Source organism: Ruditapes philippinarum, unplaced genomic scaffold, assembly GCF_026571515.1.
Source record: "Ruditapes philippinarum isolate M1 unplaced genomic scaffold, ASM2657151v2 ctg6183_1_1_1_1, whole genome shotgun sequence".
Taxonomy (NCBI): domain Eukaryota; kingdom Metazoa; phylum Mollusca; class Bivalvia; order Venerida; family Veneridae; genus Ruditapes; species Ruditapes philippinarum.
Window position 1 is genome coordinate 52645 of NW_026866203.1, and position 20519 is coordinate 73163.

At 31.4% G+C, this 20519-nt stretch overlaps 1 protein-coding gene across 1 annotated transcript; it reads left to right on the forward strand.

Moving 5' to 3' along the window:
• The first annotated feature begins 1484 nt into the window (after positions 1-1484).
• LOC132731684 (uncharacterized) lies at positions 1485-7885 on the forward strand. Its single transcript, XM_060717897.1, has 2 exons — positions 1485-1625; positions 1970-7885. Exon 2 carries the CDS (start codon positions 2138-2140, stop codon positions 7883-7885), a length of 5748 nt encoding a protein of 1915 aa, XP_060573880.1. The 5' UTR covers positions 1485-1625; positions 1970-2137.
• Positions 7886-20519: the final 12634 nt, after the last annotated feature.

Consider the following 20519-nt stretch of genomic DNA (forward strand, 5'->3'; position numbering starts at 1 on the left):
ACTCATTTTTACTTTCCATATACTATCCAATCAGTCAAGCTTCTTACATTTATATCGTATACATTATACCCTTAACACTATTACTCTGTCAGCAGAAGTAAATGAATATCTCATAGGTTTCTCTTGTTTGGAAGAATTGATTCCATATATATTTGTATCAGGGTTGTCGTCCTGATCATTGTTTTTAGGATAGTATTAATTTTTCGTGATGTTTGCTTATTTTGTGATTGCTTATTAGTGGATAAGTCCTATTGGTATTTTTCAATACTTCGTGAAAAAGTACTTATCTTCATAATGTTAATTTTAAACTATTTTGTGTTTCACATTGATTGATTTCTTTACATCGGTATATTCTAAATATAGAGTTATAATTTTAAATACATCATGACTGCCAGTACGACCTACTCGTATCTCTTGCAACAGGCATGCACTAAAGTAGCAATACCGCCATTACAAGGGTAGGTGATATGTAATGTAATATAGATTAGAGTTTCTAATTAAGCTCGTGATTTGTGTAATTGTGTAAACGATGTTATGCGTCGAAGTATCTGATAATGATTCCAAAATCATGTATGAAGTCAACCAATTTAAACTTTACTTCACATTTACAAACCTTACAAGAATAACTTCGGGTACATTTGCCTGGTAAACGTCCTGATTAAAGTGCTGAAATACGGCATTACATATTATCTTTAGAAAACTTATAAAATTAGTAAAACTCTGCCATAATTTTTTATAATGATATTTGCAGGAATATCAAAACAGTCAACTCATACAATTAATTGAAAGTTTGGTAAATAACTGAAAGCATCTAAGCAGAAGAAAGAGAGGGTTAAATGCGCATGAAAAGAAATCCTGAAAAAGACAATAAATCATCCCACAAGTTATCGATTAATAATAAAAATGGACTTGAGTAGGTCATTTTTACAGTTAATGATAAAGTGGTCCTTGATAAATTTATAAATATTTATCATGTACAGATTCACGCAACCACATTATGGAGTCTTCATAAGCAGTTCTATATTTTTATATAAACTTAATACAGAATATTTTTACGTAATATTTCTACATGTTAAAGCTCATGTGTACACCTTGTCATATTTGATAATCCAGGACTATCTAATATTTCAAACCCTTCAAATCAATATGAACAAGAACAAATAACGGACTGTTCATTCAGTCTTTAACTATTTGCTTAATTTCACTCAGATTCGTTTGTGTACATAACGTTGCCACATGGGACAGCAAGTATTGTTTCGTCATATTTTGGTGGGATAAAAGTTATATAAATATGCGTCATACTACTATCTATTTTGTATGATTGCTATTTTATATTCGCCTATTTGCTATTTTTGAGATAGCGACCAAACAATTATGTTTTCAGAATCGTGGTTTGCTTTATAGCGAGACGGCCACCAAATTGTTATGTCTTCGATATAAAGCAAGCCATCGATATGAAATATATCAACCTGTTCAGGTTATAAATTGTAATGGAACTTTCCGTTTATTACTTTCCACTGATTCTTTTCGTTACTTTTCGTTTAAAAGAAATTTTCGTTTAAAGCCATGCCGTTTTTTCCTCGTGAAAATTAACAAATGTTTTGATCTTTTTATGGCCTCACAGCGTAAGTTTATAAACATTAATGGTTTAATTTAGAAGTTTACCATATAATGTGTCATTTTATAGCCGTATTTTGTGTGCATTCTTCGTATTATTTGCAATAGAAACTTTGTAAGTTTCCTCGAATTTCGTACCTAAAATTTTCGTACTTGTATTTTTGTATCGAGACTACATGATTGTAATGTCGTATTCTTAATGTTAAAAGATTATATTATGAGGGTTCGATGCTAATATATCGTAATGTTTGCTCTGTAATATCGCATTTATAATATTCTTTCATACAATTTAGAAATCTCGTTGTTTTGTAATAATAAGAAGTTATATGTATTTTTTTTCTTTTATTTACAGTAATTTACCACACAAACAAACATCACATGCAGAAAGACATATTACATGCCTGTGAATAAATGGTTATCTGGATGGCAATTCGTTTTTCGTTTTATTTCGTGTCATCACAGTAAATTAGCTGGCTCATGAAGATGATCAACAGCTCGGGACACAAGAATAATCGATCAAATGTCTGGTAGAATACGCAAATTGACTTCAAAAGCTATGGCGAACTATGTCGAGAAGGTTAAAAAATTGGAGAAAAACTTTGAAGAAAAATCAGCAGCAATTGAGAAGTTACTACAGGTGGATATTTATTTATGTGACATTGACAATCTTGAGAAAGATTTGAGTGATAAATTGGATGCTTTTCACAATGAAAGTGAGATATTCAAAGAATACTTGGAAACTATAAAAACTGATGAATCTTTGAAACGCTTAAGTGAACTTACTGCTGATCGTGATAAACTTGTTCATGATGTTACAAAATTTAAAGACAAAGTAACACAATGGAATCAAATTAAAAGAAATTCACTGTTTTCACCGGCTCGAAGTGTTGTCTCACAACATTCAACTACATCATCAGCTAAAGCACGTGTAGCAGCAGCTAAAGCAAAATTACGTTATGCTGAAATGGAAGCAAAATTAAGAAAAGAGAAAGCTGAATTGGAAGAAAAACATGCCATTGAATCTGCCGCAGTTAAAAGACAACAAGAAACACTTGACATTGACATTGATCTAGTTAAACAACAATGTGCGTTTGCTGAAATTGAAGCAGAAGTTGATGAAAATGACTCTAATGATTGTAAAAGTGTAGATTCAATTAAAATTCCAACAAGTAAATTTATAACAACACAAACACAAGTTAAAAGTGAAATTAGACAGAACATGCCACAAAAAGTTGGAACACAAGTCACAGGTGGTATAAATCAGGAGGTTACCAAATTTTTATTACGAAAAGATTTAACTATGTCAAGACTGACACACTACAACGACAAACCGGAAGATTATGAATCATGGAAAAACAGTTTCATTAGTGTATGTCAAGAAATGGATGTGTCGCCAAATGAAGAATTGGATTTATTGGTGAAATGGCTTGGACCAATTTCACAAAAACATGCCTTAAATATTAGATCCGCGCATTCTCATGACCCAATTACAGGTTTAGAAAGAACGTGGGACAGATTGAATGAACGATATGGAACTGTTGATATTGTACACAAGTCGATATTGCAAAAACTTGATAGGTTTCCTAAAATCTTGGCCAAAGACAGTGAAAAATTATATGAATTGTCAGATATTCTCTGGGAAATTCAAGCATTAAAACAAAATCCTAGTTACGCACTAGCTCTCTCATACTTTGACACTAGTGTAGGAGTAAATCCAATTGTGAGTAAACTTCCACACTTTCTACAAGAGAAATGGATCTACGAAGCAAGTAGACATAAACAATTTCATGATCAAATTTACCCAACATTCGACGTCTTCGTGAATTTCTTACATCTACAAGCAAAGATTCGTAATGACCCAAGTCTCATTTCTCCTTTGAACGATCTGCAAAAAACTTCCAGTCCAGATATAAAATCTAGGTCGAAAAATGCTGTATGGAACAGGAAGACTGATGTAGACAGTAATACGGACACTAAATTAGGAATAAGCCGTGTGAACAATCAAGGTGATACAACGTGTACATTTTGTCCTATACACAAATCAACTAGTCACAATCTAGAAAATTGTCGAACATTTCTTGCCAAACAATACAATGATAGAAGGCAATATATAATTAATGAAAAATTATGTTTTAAGTGCTTTAAAGCAAATCACTTGTCAAAAAACTGCAGAGAATACATATCGTGTAGTAAGTGCAAGAAAAGGCACAATACTTTGATGCATAAAGACTTTGAAGCTGGTGAATTACAGAATCATGGCGGGGAGGCTGACTCAAATAACAATATTAAAGTTTCCACATCGTGTATGGAAGTTTGCGGAAATGAAAACTTCTCCGGCCGCTCATGTGCCAAAGTTTGTTTAGTACGGGTATCAAGTAAGGAGTCAAAGAGGTCAATGTTAGCTTATGCCATTATAGACGACCAAAGCAATAGATCATTAGCAAAGTCAGTTGTATTTGAAAGGCTAAAGTTACCAGCTACTGAAATAGAATATACAATAAATAGTTGTACAGGACAGAAGGTGAAGTATGGGAAAGTTGCAGATTGTGTTATCCAATCGCATTGTGGCCAACAAACTTTTGAATTGAAAAATCTATTAGAGTGTGAAGACATTCCTGATCTAAGACATGAAATTCCAACACCGGAAGTGGCTCAAAATCATCCACATCTCGCACATATAGCCAATTACATACCTACTCTAAACGCAGCAGATATATGTATTCTTATTGGAAGAGATTTAATTGAAGCACATCATGTTCTTGACCAGAAGTTTGGACCAAAAGGATCTCCATATGCGCAAAAACTTCCATTAGGATGGGTCATTGTAGGAGAAGTTTGTGTTGGCACCCACAAGCCAAATATTGTAACAGTTAACAAACTTTTTCTTTTGTCAAATGGTAGAGAATCTAATTTTGAACCGTGTCCAAACATTAAATTTGTAAAAGAGTGTACCGATGACCAAATCTTTAGGAGGTACAGTGACGATGAAGAATTGGCATATTCAGTGATCGACAAGCAATTTATTGACATCATGGACAACAACGTTAAAAAGGTAGACAATAAATGGTCGGCACCTCTTCCGTTTCATCAACAGAGAGCTCGTTTACCAAATAATTTTGATTATGCGTTACATAGAGCAAAACTTTTTGCAGCAAATCTATCAAGAAATCCGACTAAACAAATTCAAGTGTTTGATTTCATGGGAAAGTTAATTGATGATGGTCACGCGGAAATAGCTCCAAAATTAGATCTAGACAAAGAACGTTGGTATCTTCCAGTTTTTGGCGTTTACCATCCACATAAACCAGACCAAGTAAGGTGTGTGTTTGACTCGTCAGCTGTGTACAAAGATGTTTCATTAAATAAAGTACTGTTACCTGGTCCAGATTTAACGAACAATCTATTAGGAATACTTCTGCGATTTCGAAAAATGCCAGTTGCTATTATGGCCGATATAAAACAGATGTTTTATTGCTTTAGCGTCCATGAGGAACATCGGGATTACCTAAGATTTTTCTGGCATGAAGGAAACAACCCAGATAAACCTCTTATAGAATACAGGATGACAGTACATGTGTTTGGAAATAGTCCGTCACCTGCAATTGCCACATATTGCCTAAGGAAATCTGTAGAAACTGCAGATGCTGAAATTCAGAATTTCGTATATAAAGACTTTTATGTCGATGATGCTTTGATCTCTCGTCAAAACGAAAATGAAGCTGTTAGCCTTATCAAAAGAACACAAGAAGTTATGTCTGAAAGCAACATAGTGTTACACAAAATAGCATCAAACAGTCCAAAAGTAGTTTCAGAATTTGATTCGGATGAGCTTTCCAAAGATCTGAAAGACATTAATTTAAAACACGAAGCATTACCTGTACAAAGAAGTCTCGGACTCTTGTGGAATATGAGTGAAGATAGGTTTGTTTTTGATGTAGTAGCTGACAATAAACCATTTACAAGACGCGGAGTCCTATCGATAGTGAACAGTATATTTGACCCCATTGGCTTCTTAGCGCCAGTAAGTGTAAAAGGAAAAATCATTCTTAGAAAGTTGAAGTCAGAGACAAGTGATTGGGATGAACAATTACCAATGACTAGAATAGGTGAATGGAACGCATGGAAAGACTCTTTAGTACATCTTAACAAGATATACATCCCACGATGTTATTCAAAAACGTCACTGAAGGAAGCTTCACAAGTAAATTTACTTACATTTTGTGATGCTTCAGAACTTGCCATCGCCGCTGTAGCTTACATGGTTGTTCATTTCCAAAATTGGACACGCACATCTTGCTTCATTTTAGGAAAAGCAAAGGTAGCACCATCAAGTGGACATACCATGCCTAGACTTGAGTTGTGTGCAGCAGTATTAGCAGTACAGGTAGCAAGAACAGTACAAGTAAATATAGACATACCCATAGATTGTTTTCGATATTACACAGATAGTAAGATCGTGCTCGGTTATATTCATAACTCCACCAGACGTTTCACTCGGTACGTAAGCAATCGAGTAGAAGTTATTAAGAGAGATTCTTCTCCAGAACAGTGGAGATACGTGTCTACACAGATGAATCCCGCAGATGTAGGGACACGGGGTATACAAGCGGACAAACTACAAGAAAGTAAATGGCTAAATGGACCGCCAGATTCGATCATGTTCAGTGATGTTGAGCAACAAACAATAGATTTTGAATTAATCAAACCGGACGAAGACAAGGAAGTGAAAAAGGAAGTAAATGTTAACCTTTCGGTTGTAAAAAGTTTCAAACACCTTGGATCTCAAAGATTTACAAGGTTCTCATCATGGAAAAGACTTGTGACAGCCATAGCATTACTTAAGAAGAAAATATGTATGACAAATGAACATAATCTCAAGGACGTGATCGATAAACAAGAAGAAGCCAAAAGGTTGATTCTAAGAGAATGTCAGATAGATGCATATGCCGAAGAACACCAGTGTTTAGCTGAAGGTAAACCTTTGCCCAAAAGAAGTAGCATTCTGAAGCTCAACCCATACATTGATGAACATGGACTTCTCCGAGTAGGTGGACGTTTGAAGAATTGTAACATTATACAGTCACTAGAGAAAAATCCAGTAATTATACCCAGAAAACACCATATTGCTACTCTACTTACAAGACATTTCCATGAAAGTGTATTTCATCAGGGACGTCATTTCACTGAAGGCGCTATACGTGCAGCAGGCTTTTGGATTATAGGTTCTAAACGACTGGTTTCAAGTCTCATTCATGACTGTGTTTTTTGTCGAAGATATCGTGGTAAATTTGAACGACAACAGATGGCTGACCTACCAAGTGATCGTATTGAGCAATCGCCACCTTTTACATACGTAGGCGTAGATATGTTCGGACCTTTTTATGTTGTGACTCGTAAGACAAGAAGCACTAAAGTAAACATTAAACGCTGGGCAATTTTATTCACGTGTTTGTGCATTCGTGCGGTACACATTGAAGTAGTTGAAGACATGTCCGCTTCGTCATTTCTGAATGCTCTCAGAAGGTTCATATCCATTAGAGGAAAAGTAAAGCAGTTCAGGTCAGATAGGGGAACCAATTTTGTCGGTGCAACTGAAGATGCTGGAATCAACGCAGTAAATGTAGAAGATCAAGTTTTGAAAAGTTTTTTATTGAATTCCGGAACAACTTGGTTATTCAATTCACCACACAGTTCTCATATGGGTGGCGCATGGGAACGAATGATTGGGACTGTTAGAAGAATTTTAGACAATATGTTGGTTAAAATTGATAATTTGACGCATGAAATGTTAGTAACATTTATGGCAGAAGTCTCTGCTGTTGTGAATTCTAGACCACTAATTCCAGTTTCATACGACTCGGAAATTCCAGAGATACTTACTCCAAATACTCTTTTAACACAAAAAATGAGTGCTGACATTCAGGAGACTAGAGTTCTTAACACTAAAGACTTGTATAAAGCTCAATGGTTACGCGTACGACATTTGGCTGATACATTTTGGAAAAGATGGAAACGCGACTATTTACATACATTACAAATAAGACAAAAATGGAACACTAAGTCAGAAAATATCGCAGTAGGAGATATTGTTGTAATGAGAGACCAAGTGACAGGCAGAATGGATTGGCCTATTGGACGTGTCTTAGAAACATATACAAGTGATGATGGACTTGTTCGTAAAGTGAAAATTCGCGTTCACAGAGAAGGAAAATTGTCAGATTATATTCGACCAATTGTAGAAGTTGTTTTACTTATGAAATGTAACTGAACATTGACAGTTGAAAGTTGTGTGGATTGTAGATTAATAGAGTTCTAAATACAAATGTGAACTGACTTTATTTTAGCAAGTATATGTTATTTGTATAAAAATTTGTGTACAGTTATAAATGTATTTGAGGGATTTTTTGTATTTCATTTTTTTTACTTCAATTGAGGTAACACACACTTTTACGTTTTCAGTTTTAATTCTATTAAAGTTGAAGGGTTTTTCTAACATCTTATGATTTGAAGGCTTTCTAGAGTCAGTATTTGGATTATGGATATATTGGTAAAGAAACGTATTTGTTCGCAGTTAAAAATGTTCATATAAGCTGGATATAAGACAGGAAAAATAATTGATTTAATTAATTACTGCATTGTATAGTTTTATTTCACTATATGTAAAACAAAAATGTTTTAAGGCTTTTGAATGAATGAAAATTGTTTGAAATGTTATTTTAATGCAAATGTACAAAATTTGAAATTTTTTAAGGTATTTGTACCATTGTTGTAAATAAGGTTTAAGGTTGCTGATCCATTTTTGAATTTAATTTTTCTATAATGATATTTTTGGTCTAAAATATCAGACGGGGAGTGTAATGGAACTTTCCGTTTATTACTTTCCACTGATTCTTTTCGTTACTTTTCGTTTAAAAGAAATTTTCGTTTAAAGCCATGCCGTTTTTTTCCTCGTGAAAATTAACAAATGTTTTGATCTTTTTATGGCCTCACAGCGTAAGTTTATAAACATAAATGGTTTAATTTAGAAGTTTAACATATAATGTGTCATTTTATAGCCTTATTTTGTGTGCATTCTTCGTATTATTTGCAATAGAAACTTTGTAAGTTTCCTCGAATTTCGTACCTAAAATTTTCGTACTTGTATTTTTGTATCGAGACTACATGATTGTAATGTCGTATTCTTAATGTTAAAAGATTATATTATGAGGGTTCGATGCTAATATATCGTAATGTTTGCTCTGTAATATCGCATTTATAATATTCTTTCATACAATTTAGAAATCTCGTTGTTTTGTAATAATAAGAAGTTATATGTATTTTTTTTCTTTTATTTACAGTAATTTACCACACAAACAAACATCACATGCAGAAAGACATATTACATGCCTGTGAATAAATGGTTATCTGGATGGCAATTCGTTTTTCGTTTTATTTCGTGTCATCACATAAATTAAATTAATTTAAGAACAATTAAGATATAACGACTAATGAATGTAAACAAAAACAACATTGATAATACAAAGTTAATGTGGTTAGTTGTGAAAAAAATAGTTATCCAAATTAGATACGACACATTGGAATAAAAATTGTTTGACATTACTATATTTGACAATGATAATATATTGTTGTTTTATTTGGAAAAATCGATTTATATTTCTTTTTTCTTTCTGACTTATTTTACTTTTATTCATGTATTTTTTTTTTTTTTTGCTAACTAACTCAAACATAAGGATGATACATTTCACAAAATATGAATTTATACATATTTAGATACGCTTTGTGTCCTACAGATATATAAAGCATATCGTTTTTCCCTCTAGCTAAAATTATGAGACATCTTGTCAAGTAGATGATGGAATATTTTATCTTGGGTCAAGAAATATATCAACCTTACACCGACAGATTAGACTGTTTCACAATCGGTTCAATGTTTTATTTATTTCTATTCTGTCATATTTTTGCTTCGTTTAAATATGAAGAGATAATAAACTTGTTCAAATTTTCATGTCTTCTTGTGTTTTGTCGTATATAATGTTCTTCTGTTTCGAGTTAAACGACATTGCACAAATGTTACATTGAATTTTATCAACATCATTATATAATTATTTAATTATTTTTTCTTGTGATTTGCAAGTTGGAATGGCAAATCAATAACATTTTCTTGCAATATATTACATTATATTAATGTATGGTCTATTGTTCAAATGCTTTGTACATCAATCGATTAAGCCTATTTGCCTTCATGATTATATTTTTGCGCATTTTAATTCGAAACGAGCACTTTTCTTCAACAATGCACTAAAACGATTTTTTTTCTTAAAATTACATATGAATTACAATGCACAGTTTTATATTTTGGAGGGGAGGGGTGACAGTTTGCATAAATGTTTTCAATAATATTTAACGGGCATAACCCTACAATTCGCGCAAAATATGATGCTTGATTAAGATATTTCCCATCGAGTGCATGTTTTTGAGCTATAGTAGTTACTTTCTATTAAAGTTGATTGACCTTGTCTCAAATTCTTGTATGATGATCCGGGTAAAAATTTATCACTTTTAATGAGAACTCTCAATAAGTAAATGAATATGATGAAATTTGTCATTCTATTCAATAAAATATTCTCTTGCTTTAAATATGCTTATGTTTCTCTTTAAACCTCATTTGATAACTATTTGTTTCTCTGAAAATACAATAATGCCATAACGACAATAGAGAACACCATGATGGCATTTAAGACAAAAAGTGCGGGGGGGGAATGGATGTTTTACTCAATACTCGGTATTGAACTTCAAAGAAAATAAAACTAATTTCAGATTTATAGCTTAAAAACTATGAATTAGTGTAACTATTGCTATACCATGTTGCATAATTAATACATAAAATAAATTTAGAGTTTGCAGTTAGGCCGTATCACAATATCACTACCTGAACAACGGCCTTCAGTCATACGTTTTAAAACAAGAACAAAAATTTTCTCGTGCTGTCTGTGTCCATAATGAGAAATAATTGATAAAAATTACCATATAAATTAACACACAATATATATATTCATATATAATTTGTCTCCTTAAGATATGCTTATACAAAAGGTAAATGTTTGTGATTCCGTTGGTTAATAAAAAGATAAATCTAAATTCAACGGATTGTTATGCTTAGCACTTCATTCAGCAGGTTGAAAAAGTGAACCGTTGCAGTCCGCAGCTTTGGTTTGAAAATAAGCTCCGGATACCTCAGATAGTCCCTAAAGGACACTGTTCAATGTCAAAAACCCAAGCATGGATTTTGACAGATCACATTGCTTCGAGAACCTAGAAAACTTAATTCATTTTTTTAAGTTTGCACTTAACATTTGGATATATTTGTACATTTCAGTCAAAAGACGACATATGACCCCGTATATACATCAATAATGCAAATTGATGTGTAACTATTATGTCAATTGTCTCCTTTTCATAAGAAAACATTTCATTGATATTACAGTTTTGCTTTCTGTATATCGGGACAAAACCTTAGGTAATCAACCAAAGACGTTCGATAAAACTTTAATATTAATTAGATAATAAAATATATAGTGATGATCATGAAGCTCTTTTGTTACATTTTCGTTGAATGAAAAACGAGGCATGGTCTAAGTGTAAAAGAAGTTTGTGTCCCTCGTAAAGATAATACGCATAATATATATAAAAACCCGTTTGTTTTCAGCAGTCTTAAACAAATAATACAGCAGGTTCGTATCCATTCATGTAAATTTCGTGTAACTCGGGCAAAGTATAAAGGCAGTAAATACAACTATGTAGGGCATGTATATATTGGAATCACTTACTAAGAAAGCAATGTGGAATGAGACACAAATACAACAAAAGGTCTTGCTAGATCTGCAATATGAATTCCTTTAAAGCTGTATCTTTTTACAAAACAAAATAAGCAAACAATTTCAATACAATGTTTAATTAAAATCATTTTTATTATTGATTAAAAGGAGGTGTTGGTGTCTATTCAATAGCATCCCTGTCATTATTTATCATGTATACTATGCTCCGTCAAATTTAAGTATAATAACTATATCTGAAATGGATTTACCTGTCATGCCTACTACTATTATCATGACTTGACCGAATCATATGTCTAAAAACACACTCTTAGAGAAGTAATTAATTGTTAAAATGCGTAATATTGGATTAAAAATAGAAACGGCCCCCTGTTATGAATTTGCTTAATATGTACAAGTACATAAACGTTATATATTGAGCTGATAAGAACAAGAGAAGCTATTATTGTTTATCTGTCATTACAAATTATACCAGAAATAAATCATGCATTAAATGACCATGCAATATTCCAAAATTATCAAACTTGACATGTTTAGCGATCGCGAAATTAACTATGCTTTAGGGATTTTTATTTCAGATTATGAGCCATGTGAAAATTGATACTTAACAGAAGTGACATGTTTCTAGATATTAAATCTTATTTTGACTCTCGTTTGAGGTCATCCAGAAGATGTCAATACATGTATAATATATGCTTGTCAGATACTCAAATACACATTAACTGCTTTGTTTTCAACCGATGGCCGTCTAAAATCAGTTTGACTTCCTGTAGAATTTATATGGAAGAACTGGATATAAGTAGAATTTTCATTGGTCATTTTAAAATTACAAAACAACTGAAATCTTGGAATTGCATCGGTCATCCTTAAAAAAGTAAAATAATATGAAGGATAATTCTGAAATGGCCTACGCGTCAAACTCTTAATTAATCTTAAGGAGATGCAATACGAACACCTCCTTAACTTGTATTTGGACAAATACTTACTTTTATAATGAAATCATTAAACAAACACTGCTAACATTTATCCATGAATCGAATATTCCAAAATAATTTTCGCAAATAGAAGCAGATGTGGCAGATAATAATTCTTATACCTTTAAAATTCTTTAGAAAACAACCAATTTTAGCACTGCTCGAAATGAAAAATAACTGAATCATATCTGTTATATCCAACTTTTTTATATCCTTTGATTAATGCTTGCGAGAAAATTAATGTCGATTAAGAAGATTTATTATAGCTTTTTAAGGCATTACGTCTGTCACGTGAAGGGTGTCTAAAATTTTATGCAATGATTATAGAGATGTTATCATTCTTTTATACAGAATCGCATGCCTATTGAATGGGATTAAAGAGATTGTGGAATTTGTTGTAGTCTTAAATAATGTCATTTTGATTTTAATCTCTTCATCGAATGTCTTTAAATTTTCTTCAGAGTTAACAAATAAGTCACATGAGGAAATTTTATGAAATTCATTTTGTAAAATTAACTTGATAAAAGTATATCGGCGAGCAAACGAAAATGATATTTTAAATTATAATAAGGGGTGAAAATAATATCTTAATGTTTATTATTTACAGATGAAGTTTAATACAAATGTCAATTGGTTCTAGTAAAAAAGTGACGTCATAGAATCGTTCATATTTTGAGTATCTTTTAAGTTCACTGATCAACAAAGAGCACATGTTTCATCAGTATTTCAAAAAATAGAAATGTATCATTTACATATTCTAATGAAAAAGGTCTATGAAAAGAAACGAAATATTAAGAGATTTAGTACTGCAATTTAGATGATGAAAAATATTATTTTACTAAATTAACTCATTATCTTTTATATATAGATATGTAATATCAGATCATCTTGTATCTCGCAGCTACCACCAACATTTATTTATTATTATTTGTTCTTGTTTTCTTTTGTCATATATCAAACCAAATATTATCATCATTATTATCGTTTTACAAAGATGAGAAAAATGTCAACAAGGCAAGACAACGTTCACAGAACGCAATCCCCAGGCACAATCTAGTCACACCAATAGGGCACCCAGAAAGAACAAAAAACTGGGAGAAAACACAGGCGGTGAAAAGAGGGGGGTGGCGGAATATAAAATAAGTAAAATTATACATACTAAAAGGGGCCAATATTGGAATTCAAGGGACAAGGAATGACAAGGAAATTGGGTAAGAGAATGGCCCAAAAAGGGATAAAAGGGGTATTGGGAAGAACAAACTGTTAACGGCAATTAAACAATATAGGACATAACAAAATGTGCAAACAATTCACAAAACATACATGTTAAAGATCACATAGGGGTACTGCCTTGGAACGGTCGGTAGAAACAACACCAATGTGTTTAACCTGTATGAGGCACGTCACATCTCGCTCTTAGATGTTTCTTAATGACGAAACCGCCAGTTAATTTAAACAATTGTCATGGTTATATAAGACAAAATAATAAAAGTCATAAATTATCATAATAATATGTACAAAAAAGGTACAGCATTATGACGGTAACACAATTACTGCATGCCTTAAAAGAAGTAAGAGCAACAAAAAAGTCAACTAAAAATGTCAGACGAAGCAAGACAAAAAATAAAACAATTCAGTCCAAATAGATTAAAGAACTGTCCATCATAGTGTCTTCCTGTTGGTTTGTCAGATGTAATGAAAAGAGGAAAGCGTAACGTCCAACTCTAAAAGGGTTGAACACTAAGCATGCTATATGCCTTAAATAATTGGTTCATAACCTCTTTTAATGAAACGTTTAGTAATTTCAGTGATCTCATATCTCATAAAATTAAAATTGCTTTCCAAACTCGTATATTGTTGAATGATACAATTCGTAAAGAAAACCTTCTTTGAATTACAAAAAAAGACACGTAACGTTTTCTCGTGCAAATTTCTTTGTGTGTTTTATTTTATTAAAGATAATACTTTATCGTTGCCATGTTTATTTGGTTATGTATATGAGGTAGAAAAATCGTAAGTACAGACGGATGAAGTTTGATTATCATTAATTTTAAATTTATCTTAAATTTCACTGGATTTTTTCAACATACCAGAAAAGGTGTGTGTCCGTATTTTCATAAACTGTGTGACATGCGCCTTAATGGCAGTCACGCAAGAAATATATTATATATAGAAAAAATACTGGTAGTACAAAAAGTAGAATTAACAATGATGCGGGCTTTACAAACCTTCAATTATGGATCATTTCCCTTAAACATACCGACAACATATCAATGTACTCAAGAGATATGTCACTTTCTTCTAGAGGTTTATTTGTAAGCTAAATGTTGTGATCTAATTTCTCAAATACGAAAATTACTTAAACATCGTTATCATGTCAAATAAACTGACGGTTTTGAAGGATTTTCGCAAAACATGACTAAATATTTGACATGTATTCATATGTTTGGGATTTATAAAATCTCCAGCGAAATAAATATGTCATTCAAAATATATCATTTCTGAATTTTTCATTTATTATGCGTTCACGGTCTATTACATGGCTGGCTTTTATGATGATTTGTATTGATATATCAAAAGATTGTTATTTTCTATGGAATTAGATGTTTTTTGTATATTGATGTTTCAAAAGTTGATCTAAGAAAGATAACTTTGTTTGAATTCAGCATAGAGCATAGAAAAAATACCATTTTCCTCTTGCATTATATTTACTAAATAATAACAGACCGGATATGTGTCTGTCTCCGATCGATGAACGTGTGACAAGCTCCCCTCTGCTTTTGTGTTCGATCAATATAAATGACAATGATACATGAAGCTAAAAACATGTTAATAACTTTTATTCAAAGGTTTTTCAAACCACCAATTATTGTTTTAAATCAAATGAATGTGAACTGATATAAATTACTTTTGTCGAAGATTATGAAACATTATATCAGATAAAATGTGTTTAATTCATTGTAATGATAATTTGACAAATTGCACGAATCGCTAAATTGATAACAGGCTACACTCAGCAGTTACAATTTTTAAGTTTCATGAAATGATTCCATACCCTATAATACCGCCATACAGACATTTCATGAAAGTTCAACTGTTTATTTATAGTTCAGAATAGGAAACAGTCTATATTGTGTGACATACGTAGGTCCATACCTCAATTTCTTGTATAAATTGTTTACTGAAATCCATTTGTTTTCGGGTTAAAATGTAATAATAGTAGAGATTTCCTAACCGTGAAACAATTCTATTATTTTATGTAGCATTGCTAAGAGTCTAAAAGTAGAAAAGCCCAGTCAGTTTTAATATTTAACAATTTGTTTGTAATGAATTAGAGCTTCCAGGTTGTCTAACCTGAGTTTAGAGTTAACCATCAACTTCAAAATTTTACATCATTTCATTAAAAAGGGATTTTTTTTAAGACAATAATGATTAAATCGCAATGGTATGACGCTTGTTTCAAATCAACAAAACTTTATAACAATTCTGGCCCCCTTCGAGTTGCAAGTTCGCTATCAGTTTTGTTTTAAAAAACGCTGTGCAAGCAACATTTACCTAACGAAGCGTAAAATAGTGGAGTATGTTATAACATATGTATCTGGTTTTCAGGCATTTCCAACAAAAATAATCAAAAAGAAAAACATACATTTTCGTTCCAAGATGGCGGTGTTTGTTTGACATAGATTCCCAGAGATATTAATGTAGAATTTTCCTATTTTTATTTTTCAATAGCTCTTCTGTTACTCGCATTGTAGACTATGTTGGTATTATTATTTATGATACATTGTATTTTTCTTTACAAATGTAGGCAATTCGATGTTGTTGTTGATATATTTTTTGTTACATTTAAAGTCTTTGAAATAAACAGGCAATATTGTGTTTAGATTGATTTAAAATAGATAAGTATCTGAGTCACAAATGTTATATTCAGTTAAGCGTATTCATTGTCAAGATAAGCAATATATCGTGTTATTATGGCTGTCATTTTGTATCGTTACTTGGTATATTATGGATAACAAATAAATTACAATGTCTCTCTTCTTGAATAAAATCGCTGAGATGTAATTTTTATCTTTTATAACATGTATAACAAAACTTAACTTATTTAGCATGTAAGAATTGAAACATATATTTTTTGTTTTGCATTACATTATAATAATGCAGGGTTTGTGTTCACCTGGGCCTTAGTGATTATATTATTTCGTTAAAGTCGCTGTTGATGCCTTAGTAACTTTGGTCGTTTTCGAAGTCATAGCCGTAACACACGGCGTTGCTGCAGTCGTTATGATAATTATTGTCGAACTCATACAAACATTTTCATAAACACATATTTTGACATTTTACATGATAAGAACACACGTGTTTTTATGTTACCGTTGTTTCTTGATTGCCGAATCTTATTTGAGTAGTTTTTAATATAATTTTGTCATATAACTTGAGCAGTGGCAATTGGTCTTGATTTCTATTTCAAAGTAAATTGTTATTTAGGCGTCCATTTTCTTTTATAAATAATATACCAAAACAATTAACTCTTTAAGTACATTTGTAGTTTGAAATCAGCTCTACAAATATCCACATAACAAATGGAAGAACTGCTTTGCTTCAACAATTTCATATAGTATCTTGTGACCGTTGAATGATTAAACAAACAATCATTTTACTATCTATCCAATCAGTAAAGCTTCTTATATTCATATCACCCAAACATTATTACTCTGTCACTTAATGAATATCTCATAGGTTCCTCTTGTTTGGATGAATTGATTCAATATATTTTTGTATCAGGGTTGTCATCCTGGTCATTGTATTTTAGGATAGTTTTAATTGTTCGCAATATTTGCTTATTGCACCCATGCTTATTAGGGTGGTAATTATCATGTACAGTATTACGCAACCAAATTTTATGAAGTCTTCATTAGCAAATTTATATATTTATATAAACTTACAGGGTATCTCTTTATTTCACATTTAAAACATGTTAAAGCTCATGTTTACACTCTGTCATATTTGATAATCCAGAACGATCTAATATTTCAAACCCTTCACTACTATATGAACGGATTGTTCATTCAGTCTTGAAATATTTGCTTAATTTCACTCAGATTCGTTTGTGTACATAACGTTGTCACATGTGACAGCAAGAATGGTTCCGTCATATTTTGGTGGGATAAAAGTTATATAAATATGCGTAATACTACTATCTATTTTGTACGATTGCTTTTTTACGCCATGTCATTTTTCCCTATTTATCGAATACAAGACCAATCAACAGGTTATGTTTTTAACATGTATGTGTGCTAATTAGTGAGATAACCACCGAAAGATTATGTTCTAAAATTCGCATATTTGCTATTTTTGAAATAGCAACCAAAATTATGTTTTCAGAATCGTATTTATTGTAGGAAGGTTATGTTTTCAATTTGTGGTTGCAAGATGGCAACCAAAATTATGTTTTCGGAATCGTATTTTTTGTAGTGAACATAACGTTGTCACACGTGACAGCAAGTTTTGTTTCGTCATATTTTGGTGAGTTAAATTTATATAAATATGCGTCATACTAACATCTATTTTGCATGTTTTCTATTTTACGCCATATCGTTTTTTCCCCTATTTCTCGACATAGCAACCAAATGGTTATATTTTTAACTCGCATTTGCACTATATAGTGAGACAGCCACCAACAGTTTTTGTTTTCAAAATCGTATTTTTACTAATCAGTGAGATAACCACCAAAAGGTTATGTTTTAAAATTCGCCTATTTGATATTTTTGAGATAGCCACAAAAAAGTTTTATGTTTTCAAATGTTTTCAGCCTTACATGTTTACGTATTATTAATAGTTTTTTTTAATTCAGTTTTCAGTTTTTATTTGGCAAATCGGCATATTTAACATACCTTTGGCCAATTTAACAAATACAAATGACGAATATGGCCAAGACATATAACATACATAGTTTACAAGATAAGCATATAAACATACAAACAAACGTGTACATTTTCAAAGTTTAAGAAGCAGCTTCCGTTTCTAGACATATCTTCCTTAACTGGAAAGCCTCATATATGTATTTTGCAGTTTTATACAGCTTACATTTACTACTACAAGACATAATATTAACAAATTTATGTACATTAGGCCATGAACAATTACCCAAATATTTAGCTCTCAAATCAACATATGCAGGACAAGTTAATAAAAAGTGATATTCTGATTCAATCATTTTTGTATTACACATTTTACAGATTCGCTCGTCTCTTTGTGAACCACTAAATCTTCCGAATTCAATTTCTAGCTTGTGAGAACACATTCTGAAACATGTTAAACATTTTCGTAATTTATCGTTTCTTATAATGCTCATATATCTTTCATAACCAAAATATATTTTATACTTTCTATAGTAATCTAATTTAGACATATTCAATGTTGTCTCATTCCAAGATTGTATAAACTGATCTCTAATACGTTGTTTCATAGCAGGAAAATAATTTACATCTTGCCTAAAATTCACTAGAAGATTACTGTAGCCTAAATTGTCAATCAGTTGTTTAATCTTATACGCCCAGCAATTCACATTATTTCCATTGCTATGATCTAAATATAATCTATACATAGGTGAATCCTGATTTTTCATTATTTTTAACCAATATTTAATAGCTCTTTCTTTACAAATAACAGAAAGTGGGTACCTACCCAGTTCACCAAGAACAGCTAAATTAGGAGTTTGTTGTTTAACACCCAAAACAAGTTTACAAAATTTTATATGTATTTTATCTACTTCAGGAAATTCATAAATACCCCATACTTCAGAGCTATAGACAATAATTGGTACAACCAAAGAATCAAAAGTGCAAGCTTCATTTTTATATCAAAATTTACTTTATCAAAAAGAGACAAAAGTGAATTATATGCTTTAAGAGCTTGATCTGACAATGCTTTAACAGACTTTTTCATGTTTCCTGTATAAATAAAATTTACACCAAGATAAGTAAAATTATCTACTACCTCAATTTCTTCATCATTAATTTTCCACACAAAATTATTTACTTGTCTTCTTTTCTCAAAAATACATATCTTTGTTTTATTAACATTTATTTTAAGGCCCCATTTTATAGAATAGTTATTAACAACATCTAACTGAGCTTGCAAAGATTCAGGGTTAGTTGTGAATAAAGCAATATCATCAGCAAAAAGAAGCATATACATATTTAACTGATTTAGGTCATTTTCAGTTAATAGGTTAAAATCAATATTTTCATTAATGTCATTAACGAAAAGAATAAATAATAATGGCGAGAGTGGTTCCCCTTGTTTTAAACCTATAGACACGTCAAAAAACTCTGAAAAATTCATAGCAGACACTTGTACACAAGATTTAACATTTGCATATATAGACTTAACAATATTAACCATTTTACAGCTGACACCTTGTTTTAAAAGCTTTACCCATAAGGCATCTCTAACAACTGTGTCGAACGCTTTTTCATAGTCAATGAATGCACAATACAATTTCGATTTATTAGTCAACACTTTTTGAATGATGGAATGAAGTAAAAATATACAGTCAGCGGTAGAATGACTATCTCTAAAACCAAATTGTGTTTCATTTAATACATGATTTTGCTCACACCATTTATTCAATCTATTTCTAAGCAATAAAGAAAATATTTTACCTATAACATTCACAAGGGTAATACCTCGGTAATTAGAAGGATTTGTTACATCGCCTTTTTTGTGAATTGGTACAATTATACCCTTACACCAAGCTTCTGGGTATAAACCAGAATCATAAATTTTATTAAAAATAGAAACAAGGTATGGGAGATAAAACTATTAGAATCGATGAAAAAATCAGCTACATTCCTGTCATAATCGCAACTTTTGCCCCTATTCATAGATGCAATTGTTTTTGTAACCTCTTCAATATCAAAAGGACGATCAAGCTCATCAATGTTTACCTCCTCATACCTCACTTCATGTACATCGTCAAATGAAAAGTCATTTTGCATTGTATTAGAAATATTCTTAAAATGTTCTACGAAATCATTTGTACTCACATCTGATGATTTAGATTTTTTACTATTTTTAAACTTATTTATGT

Bases quoted from the DNA above. Each gene is read 5' to 3' on its own strand.
- LOC132731684 (XM_060717897.1), top strand. From the start codon at position 2,138: ATGTCTGGTAGAATACGCAAATTGACTTCAAAAGCTATGGCGAACTAT.